Source organism: Zophobas morio, unplaced genomic scaffold, assembly GCF_036711695.1.
Source record: "Zophobas morio isolate AGI-343-1 ecotype UQ-CSIRO unplaced genomic scaffold, CSIRO_AGI_Zmor_V1 ptg000046l, whole genome shotgun sequence".
Taxonomy (NCBI): Eukaryota; Metazoa; Arthropoda; class Insecta; order Coleoptera; family Tenebrionidae; genus Zophobas; species Zophobas morio.
In genome coordinates this window covers 3,177,519-3,187,868 of record NW_026972151.1, presented here as the reverse complement: position 1 = coordinate 3,187,868, position 10,350 = coordinate 3,177,519, and the positions used below count along the sequence as shown (strand labels likewise).

General features: G+C 34.7%; 1 protein-coding gene and 1 long non-coding RNA gene across 2 annotated transcripts; one reads left to right on the top strand and one right to left on the bottom strand.

Annotated features, from left to right (window-relative positions):
• Positions 1 to 606: 606 nt before the first annotated feature.
• On the bottom strand, positions 607 to 1,195 carry LOC135142425 (uncharacterized). The gene is made up of 3 exons (XR_010282523.1): positions 999 to 1,195; positions 728 to 946; positions 607 to 669 (listed from the first exon to the last, which is right to left on the bottom strand). It is a non-coding gene; the product is annotated as an uncharacterized LOC135142425 (long non-coding RNA).
• A 2,331-nt stretch (positions 1,196 to 3,526) lies between these two features.
• On the top strand, positions 3,527 to 8,940 carry LOC135142128 (leukocyte elastase inhibitor-like). Its single transcript, XM_064073794.1, has 4 exons — positions 3,527 to 3,922; positions 3,993 to 4,892; positions 5,360 to 5,504; positions 8,795 to 8,940. The coding sequence occupies exons 2-4, from the start codon at positions 4,035 to 4,037 to the stop codon at positions 8,938 to 8,940; spliced, it is 1,149 nt and encodes a 382-aa protein (XP_063929864.1). The 5' UTR covers positions 3,527 to 3,922; positions 3,993 to 4,034.
• The last annotated feature ends 1,410 nt before the right edge of the window (positions 8,941 to 10,350 follow it).

The following is a 10,350-nucleotide window of genomic DNA, read 5'->3' as shown; positions in this document are numbered from 1 at the left end:
ACCAACCACGACAAAAGTCCCCAGATTAAAAAAAATGCAAATTTCAATTAAATTTTGGGAAAAAACGTGTGCGGTAGAAAAAATAGTATAAATAACTCGTTCATAAGGCCATTGAGGCACTCATCCTTTATATAACTCGCGGCTTCGCCGCTCGTTCTATAAACTTGGATTCGTGCCTCAATATTTGCCTTATGAAACTCGTTCTTTAATATACTATTTCAGTTGAGATGCGCAGAGCAACGTGTTGCTACAGATATTTTCTTCATACACTTATATTTTTTATTTTTCACTCGTACATAATGTTTGTTTTATATCCATGATTTGATAAACGTTAAGCGGCATCTTATATCCGGGGCACAATGAGCGGGCATAATGAGTTATTATGCCCTCTCATTATGCCCTATTTTGCTAAACCGAATTAAACAAAAATTTTTAAAAATTATTGTTTATTTTTTACTACTTATTTATTTTTTGACAATTTATTTAATAACGAAGATACAAATTACAATTTACAAACTTCTATTCATACCAAACTATTCAGGTAAACTTAAACTTTTCGGAGGTACCTCTATTGGAATTATTTCTGCCTCTGCTTCCATTCTGCTAGCACCGAATAACGTATTATATAAAAATCTAGAATTGTCTTCACTCATCCTCCAACTACCTTTACTGCATAAAACATTCGTATTTAAATTAATTACAATCATCAAAAAATAACTTAGTTTACCTTCTGAAGTAAATATTTGTTGTTGGAAGCATCTTTTACAAATTGCATGACTTGTTCGCCAGTCAAAACTCGGTATTTTTTTCCACATAACCTTTTGGGTTTTTTATAGAAATATGTCAAACTATGATAATTAGAAATGTCTATGTTGTCGTTTACTCTTAAAGTTGTCTTGACCATCGAGTATTTTCACCATAAGGAACTGGGTGAATATTTTTCTGACTAAAAATGAAGAACACAGTTAAATAATTATATTATAAACAGAATAACTCACCAATTCTTGGAAGTAAGCCACTTCTTAATCTTCCAATTAAGGAAAATTTTGTATTCTTTTTCATATATGGATCCTGATGTTCCAGGTAACACATTTTCATTGGCTTTTTGCGCTTTCTTCACAATGTTTTCTGGAATTTCACAATTTTCCTCATTCATTTCCGCGGTCGAAAATATACGTGTTGACACCGTGAATAGACGCCGCGCCGTGTTTGCAATAAACATAGAATCTCCTTGACAACAAAATCAACGCCACGTAAATTTTTTTTTTACGAATTAATTTTATAAATTAGTGTTTTTTTCAGATTTTCTCGTGAAAAATAATAGTATATTATTAACTAAGGTTGTGAAGACAGACATTCTAGACCGAGCGCAAATTAGAACCTGAGACGCGCAGCGTCGAGGGCTCTAAAGCGCGAGGTCTAGAATTGGCTTCACAAACGTGGTTAATATACTATTTTTTCCACTAGTAGCCCATTTGAGGTTTGCGAATTTTCAAAATGTTTTTTCTGAAGTGCATCAATAAAAATGTGTACTCATGTCATTTTAGTAAGCTTTGGAATTTTATTATTTTTTGACAATCCAGAAATGGTCCAGAACTTTTGTTTTAATTTCCTCCATATTTCCCGTTTTTAATAAATTTTTGTGTGAAAAATGTTGTAAAGTGAACCATCATGTACCCCTCCTCATTCCGTCGTACTTACGCGACCGCGACAAATTTGGCTGAAAAAGGTATGGACCTTTTATCGTTAAAGCGACACGGGGAATGGAAATCCTCCAGCATAGCAGAAGGATACAACGACGGCTCGATCTTCAATAAAAAAAAAAAATCGCCGAAATCGTCCAAAGCTCATCTACGGCAAATCAGGTCAAACCAAATCGGAACCATGATTCAGTTTCAGTCCCGTAAACTTCATTTTCACTCCCATCAACTTCATCAACTTTGTTTCACCAATTTATCCTCAATTTATAATCAATTCAGGGTTTGGAAATCATTCCAGGGCATAATTTAAAAGCAAATTTTCCAAAATGATCGTTTTCAGGTTATGTCTCAGTTTTTCTGACAGTTGTGGACAGTTGTCACATTAGGTGGCCAACTTCACGTTTACATTATTGACCAAGGTTCACAATTTTCCAAATTACAGACCTCTAGACAAGTCGACAATTAGCCATTGTAATGCTACTAGTGGAAAAAAGTTTGTATGCACCACGGGCACAACTTGATGTTTATAAATCTCGGGCAACTTACAAAATCTCGGGCCAGAGGCCCTCGATTTTGTAAACGTTGCCCTCGAATATAAACATCTTCTTTGTGCCCTTGGTACATAAATAACTATTAGAATTGTTTATACAAGTATCTCGAAAAATTAACGATTTAATCAGTTTTTTTACTTTAGCATGTCCTTTTTTATCCAACCGTTTACACTTGCAGAAACTTTTGGCATTTTGGACTCGAAGTTCACTAAAAAATAAGGACTGACAAAATTATAATTTTTTTTTTAATTTTATTTATTTATTTTATTTATTATAGAGTTAAGTACTTAAGAGAGAATTAAGATAATTCTCCATTTCGGATTAGGTTGTTTTAATTACTGGTTTTTCCAGGCAAAGATTTTACCGAAATATCTTCGTATTTGCACTTCAGTGGGATTTATAAAGTTGCTCTTGACGTTGAAGTTTCCGTTACAGTACCATTTTAGACATGTTTTAAGTTTCTTGTTGCCTAAATAGATCTACACATATTAAGAAAAAAAAAAGGAAAAATATAGCCCCGCCCACCCGCCCTATCTCAATTGTGATGATTTTTTTTATTCCTTATTTCCATCTCAATTTTTTAAACGTTGTGACTCCATAACTCCCATTCAAGACCTTGTACAAAAACCTATACTTCTTAAATATTCCTCATATCATGTTTCGTTAATTTTTCTTTTAGACTTGCAGTTGTTGGTACTTGACTTTCTTTATTAAAATGGTGCATAACTTGTTTTATTTCAATACCAAGTTGTTCTGAAATTCTTCCAAATTTCGCACACTGATGCTTTTTTTTTAATTATTTTTCTTATTCTAATGTGGACTGTTTTGTATCTAATGACAAGTTGCAACGAAATTTGTTGTGTTGTGTTCATCCTCTACAGTTTATTCTTGATAATCCAAGACTTGGGCAGATTTTCATGGTTGGAACATTTTTTAATAAAACTATAATTTACACTTCGCACTTCTAACAGAGATACAAAAAAAGAGAAATAATTAAATTTGCTTTTATATAGCAGCAAATTTGGTAGAGGTAGGTTGGTAGTTTGGAGCTTAATACTGGCCTATACAAACCTACCAACTCACAAATATCTTTATCATAATCACTTTGTGGTACTATCCTAATTATTCATTGTTAGGGTTGTTAATGGTATCGGTATGAGCTCCGACTTTAACAGACCGTCAAACCGGTATTACAAAATTTGCAATTACGCTTGAATTTTTATGCGTAATATTTAACGAAAGAAATGAAAAATATTTACATAGCGTACCCTAATGTGAAAATTTTTCGATTGCCCGTTAGTTTTGATTTTGATATGACGTATAATGCGTTGATTAAGGTCAATGAAAATAATGAAATCAATAATGTGTTTTGTTGGTTGTCTATACAAGACGTAGCAGGAATATTTTCTTCCTGCTGAGCTTACAAGCTCAATGAAGCTCCCAAAACTTCCAGTATTACTCGCACCGTGTTGTTGACTACCACGGTCTGATCTCATTTAAACGAAAGACGTCTTGTCTTAGTAGTCCTCACCGTACTCTCAGTACTCTGCCATAAAGTTTTTACATTTCACTGAACATCGTTTAGATATTTTGCCCCTATATAAAAATCTAAAGAATAACGATTGATTAAAAAAACATCGGTTAATACTTCAAGTCCGTCGTGTGAACATTGTACGTTAGTATGAGGCCCGCTACTTTATTTGCACTAACGTTAATTTAACTATTTTATTTTGTCTTACAGGTTTCTTTGAATAGTCTTTGTTGTAGTTTTTCATTGTTAGCGATGGCCACAGAAAAATCAGAACTTCAAGTCCTGGAAGGCAATAGAGACTTTACGACCTCCCTGTACAAAGTTTTAGCCGAAACACCAGGAAATGTCTTCTTTTCCCCTATTAGCGTGCACGTTGTTCTTTCCATGTGCTATCAAGGTGCCAAAGGTACAACTGCTGAAAAGTTTGCGTCCTCACTGAAAGTGCCTACCTCTGCAGCTGCTGCAGAAGGTTACAGCGTTGTGATGAACCGTCTTAATTCCATTCCAAATGTTCTGCTTTTGATGGCTAATAAAATCTATCTTATGGAGGGCCATGAACTCTTGCCAGAATTCAGCGACGCTGTGGCTAAGAATTTTCTATCTGAAGTGCAATTAGTTAATTTTGCTGCAATTGAAGCAGCTGCTGCATGTATTAATGCTTGGGTTGAAGAAAAAACAAAATACAAAATAAAGAATTTTATCAAAACGGAGGTTTTAGATTCATCGACGCGTTTAGTACTTGTAAATGCCATCTACTTCATGGGTAGTTGGATGAATCCATTTGACAAGGACTGCACTAAAACTGCTCCGTTTTACCTCAATATGGTAAAATCAGTAAATGTTCCAATGATGAATAAATACGGGGAGTTCAATTATAAAGCAGATAAAAAGTTGGATGCTCAAATTTTAGAACTTGCTTATACTAACGACAATCTAAGCATGATGATTATCTTACCAAACAAGAGAAATGGAATTGATAAACTGGAAAAAAAGCTGGCCACTTGTAACTTCAGCGAGATAACAGAAAATATGTGTAACACAGGGGTTATCATACAACTACCTAAATTCAAAATTGAGCAAACCATCTTTTTAAATAATCCCTTAACTAAGGTATGTATTTATATATATATTTTGAAAATATTTATGAGTTTCCAAAGGCCTGCATACCAGTTATTCCTGACTGTATTTCTTAGACAGTTTCCTTGTACGTATGATATCGGTGTTTGGAAAAGTTAAGAGAGAGCCGGTGAGATCTAGGGAGTTTTGGCCTGGGAATCTATAAAAAACACAACATTGGTATCATATCCACACTACGAGTGTCGCCTTTGTAGCTTTATTAAATTATGGGTTCTACTCGATCGCTATATCGATGGAATGAACCATATGTATATCTATTATTACTTCTACTGGTAGTAATGGATATATGGAGCTGACACTACTAAGGTTTTCATGCCTTGAAAATGGAACATCTCCAGCTTTCATATTATACTTACCACATATCGATATCGCAGCAATAACAAACAAGAAACAAAATCCAAAACGCTCATTATACATAAAATAATTCTCTTATTGTTTAGCTTGGACTTGGTGAAATTTTTAAGCCGTGTGGCGCGAATTTTAGTGGCATGATTGTGTCAAATAAGCAAATACATGTGAGTCAAGTTATACAGAAAGCTTTCATTGAAGTAAATGAAGAAGGGACTGAAGCATCAGCTGTCGTTGGTGAGTTGTTTTTATATTTTTATGTTGCTGAATGGAGAGTTTAACTAAAATGTTTACTTCTTCTGCTTTTCCTCCCTTTCGAGCGTTGAATTTAGAGGATCCCTGGCCCCTTTATCCAATTTTTCCATGGTTTTTCCTCTTCTAGTGGCCCTCTATTTGTAGAATCCAGGTCTTCATGGGTGTCCCTTCTCCTTTACCTTATTGTTCCCATCTCATGTAGTCACCACGTTAGTATTTCTGGGGGCATTGTTATTATATGCCCATGCTAGGTTAATTATTCTACTTTCATGTTATGTCTCATGACCCCTAAAGTACGAAAGAAGTGTTTTCCCGTTTCCGTCTGTCACTCGGTATGCTGTCTATCTGTCTGTCGTCTGTGTGGATTTTTATTAGACAGATAATCTTCGAAACTACTGCACCGATTGTTGTCAATTTTGTATGCACATTAGGCATGTCATGTGGATGATACAAGGCTAACTAAAATTTTTCCATTTGTGATGTGGATAGCGTATTATTCGAATGTCGTTTCGACCACAAGTACTTCCATTTTTACGTCCCTGCTCAGTAATAATAGTGGACAATGTAAAATGTCGTTCTAAATTATTAAACAAGAAACCTAGCACTCTTAAAAAAAACAGAGATTTTAAGTTGGATGGAACATACCGGTAGCGATGTCCCAAAAAAAACATAAAAGAAAAACGCCACTTTCAAAAGGGGCATCTTCATTAGTCTAAAATGTAGCCTAACAACACTGAGAAAAAGTTTACAAAGACGTTTTAAAATCTTCACAGACCATAAACTTTAAATTCTAACAAATTGATACTGTAATTAGTGATTACTTATTCAGTATTTCCTCACCAAAAACGAAACGAGTCATGTTTTTGTTGGACAGGACACAACTTGTCGCCGGACGTCTTTCAAAGCTTAAATCAATAAAGTTTACAGAGTCGATTCAGATGCGATGGTCTAACAAATAGAACGCATGCTTGACACATTATTATCTAAGTAAATTAAAAAATTATAGGAAATTTTTTATCTCTCTTTAGAATAATTTACACTCACAAAAAGACATGTAAAAACGCGTTTTGTATACAAATTTATGATGAAATTTAAGAAAAATTATGATAAATTATTAGGATACCGGGGAATTTTATGGCACCGTGTTGGCTATCTTGGTCTGACTTTATTAAATGTCAAAATGATATTCAACTTCGATTTGAATTGATAGACTTGACATTTGACACGTGGATGCCAATAGAATATTAGTTCATTTTTTCCGTAAATATTTAATTTAAATTATTAAATTTTATATGATTGTTCGAAAATCTAGTACACAGAAAAATCAATGCATTTATAATAGTATATTACATATCGAGACTGATAAGAGCCTAATTACCTACTAACGAAGAAGTTTATACACGAGCGAGCGAGTGATATAATAAGAGTTCGTAATTAGCTTACCACCAGGCAACACATGTAACATACTTACATTTTCTACAATCTATTTTTTTAGTCGATTTTTTAACCCTCTTAAAGGTATAATCCTGTAACCGTAAACGAAGAAACAGACAGACAGACAGATGGTAACTAAGTACTACTTTGACAGGCTGGACATTTTTGACAACAATTTAATGTACGTCTTATTTTCGGCTCACGAGTATTTTCTTTTTCCCTGGCGCAAATCCACATTGGAAACACAAAGATGTGATTACGATGTATAGTTCCGTTACCAATGGGGTACATAATTTGAGAGTGAAATTTAACTAGTTTACCTTTCTGTTGTTATTTTTTTTTAGTAAAAAATGGTGAACGAGTAGGGTAAGGTTGCCGATATCGCACCGGTTCCTAAATCGCACCACCAACAGTTTACAGTAAACTATCAGCCAAACTTGTCATCTATCGATAATTTTAGAAACTAAATAAAATTTGCCGCCGACAGTGCAAGAATCATATAGGAAACTTTATCCTGTCATAACTTCCAAGTGAAAAGTTTATTTCACGATAAGTCGAACAAAGTTTCAGACGGTGTATGTAACGGGTTACTGAAGAGGTGAGTGTTTATTATAAACAGTTTTTTGCTTATAACGAAAGTACATAATGTGTTTCAATTAGTCCGTAGACTAAAATGAGTATTTTTTAAAGGGGTTAACGTTATCTATAATTTTGTGTTTAAAAATGTCCAGTTTCCTAAATCGCACTTATTGGAAGTTTCCTAAATCGCACCGGTGCGATTTCAGCAACTTGCCATTTCTGTAAACATTTTTTTGTTTTCGTATAGATTTAAGAAAATGGCCAAGAGACAGGATGGTTTATGGGATCCACAAAGTATGATGCGTTGTATAGACGAGTATAAAAACGGAAAAATAGGGTTAAACAAATGTTGTGATAAGTGTGCAATCTATTGGTGGTACCCATACAGAAAATAAGTCCAGTACCAAAGGGAAGCAAACGATATCAAACAGGAAGAACCAAAGGAGCGCAAAAAGCAATGCTTTTAACTGTCAGTCCCTACAAGAAGCAACTTGAAGCCTCAAAACAGTCTCATGCGCAAAAGAACAACACGAATGCTAGGAAAATAGTGAAGAATGTATTTTCAACGACCCAAATTAACAAACGTAAAAAGAATTTTAAATCCGAAGAAGTGGAACCTCGAGCAGGGCCTAGTGGCCTTCAAAAGTCCAAGAAAAATCTTAAGATAATAGTCAATAAGAACAAATGGTATTGTTTTCTTTGCTGCGAGGCAAACATCGAAGACATGGTTCTGTGCCAAAAATGTTCAAGATGGGCGCATGAGAGCTGTGCAGGATTTTCGGGGGAAACTTTCAAACGATCCTTTGTGTGTGATTTATGCTTATCTTAATCCTCATTTGTAATGTTTTTCTATTAAAGAGTTTGTATTAAAAAACAAATTAACTACCTATTCCTCTTCTATTCTGCATCAATTTAAAGATGGTGCACTTTAGGCACCCCGTGGTGCGATTTGGGAAACTAGATTCCTAAATCGCACCAGATACAAGTCTTTCTAAAATGTCTTCAAAAAAATATTTAATACAGTTTTAAAAGTACGACAATTTTATTTTATATGCCCAATGTATAAAGGAATGTGTTAAAACTAGTAACGTTACCAAAAATAATATTGTTTTTTTTTAAATGGAGATTTTCGAAAAAGTGGTGCGATATCGGCAACCTTACCCTATATTGCACTTGGCTTTTATTTTAATGTTTTTCAGTTCGTTTTCAAGTTTTGTCATATGTTTGTCTGCAATTAATTCTAATTTGTTTGTTTACAGAAGCGAGACTCATGAAGTTTTGCAACAGTCTTCAACGTCCTCCTCCTCCAAAGAAGTTTATAGCAGATCACCCGTTTATTTATTTTCTCTCTGAGAAAAGAATAAATCATCTTTTTGCTGGACGTCTTTCCGATCCTACAAATTAATGTTAGATTTTCGAATAGCCAGTAATTATAATTAATTTGAAATAGTCATAAGTATATACTTAGAACGTAGTATCTTTTCTTTTACACGTAAGATAGGTAAAACCCATTTGTTCGTACAGTATAGGTTTAACGTTGTATTAAATATACTGCCCACTACTAACTGAAGGCGTAACCTTTGGTTACAAATATTGTCACGACCGGGTCGGGGGAGAGATTGGTAGAGCTAAGGATAATTACCCGATCCGACGTTAAGAATAAAAATCCCAAATACATTAAATAAACTAAATATATTTCAACTTACATTACAAATTCCATCCTTAAGGGGTATGGTGCGTCACTTCACTTCTCTCACTAGTTAGTACCGACTGCCCCTTTCGTCAGTCCGCACTCCCCCCACCTAAGCTTCCGTAATGCCAGCAAAAAGAGGTTTTTGCTGACATCCCACAAGCATGGCATGAGGCAATCTTTACATAACTAGGGCAACTAGCAGTTTCGTGACACATCTCCCCCCTTAAGGAACACTGGACCTCCAGTGTTTCACAAACAGATATCTCTTAACTAATACAATGCATAAAACGTACATAGCCACAAATTATCCATTTTGCAAACACAACCCTATAAAATATACAATCATATTAGACTTCACTCCTACTTTACTACAATAACAAAGATACCCAACGATACAAAATTACATTCTTCTGGTCGACATACCCAGGAAGACCCTACCAACATTTTACACACTTGAATAAGACAAAAATTGATTTAAGGTATTTATCTTTTGAAGCAACTGTTTTAAAATCTCTCGCGACAAGCGGCACTCTCTTACTAATTGCAGCAGTTGATAAGCGCTATTTTAACGTCCCTGTTTACTGGCCGAAGTCCCGCTCACCACCATTTCCTTTTTGGCAAAACTCAACCACTATGAGTCCAGTCTTGTTAACTGGAGTCTTCTTTAAGGAGAACTCGTCGTCGTAGAAGCTTGGTTCTCGAACGAGAGCGTCGTATGCGAGAGTGATGTCAGGGCCCCTTTTTTTTTTTTCCATGCTGGTTCTATCTCGAGCAAGAACGCCTTATGTATGGTAGGTGTCTCCCGTTGCCAGACCCGGTTCCAGAACATAAAAAAAAAGTTCATTCATTAGAATTACCTTATACTCCTACAAAATAGATAAAGCGAAGCCAGTACACAATATCTAAATAACTTTCTAAATCTATGTTCAATCTCCGATCTAAAATATAAAACAGTGGACAACTACTTATTATCTACATATAACCTATATATGGGTAATACATATATGCCTGCAGGCTTCAATCGACCTGCACAGATATTGCCTCAGCATTTGTCTAACGATCTTTTTAATCGAGAGTCCAAATATTAAGACAAGATCCACAAGGTGATAATATATATAATTT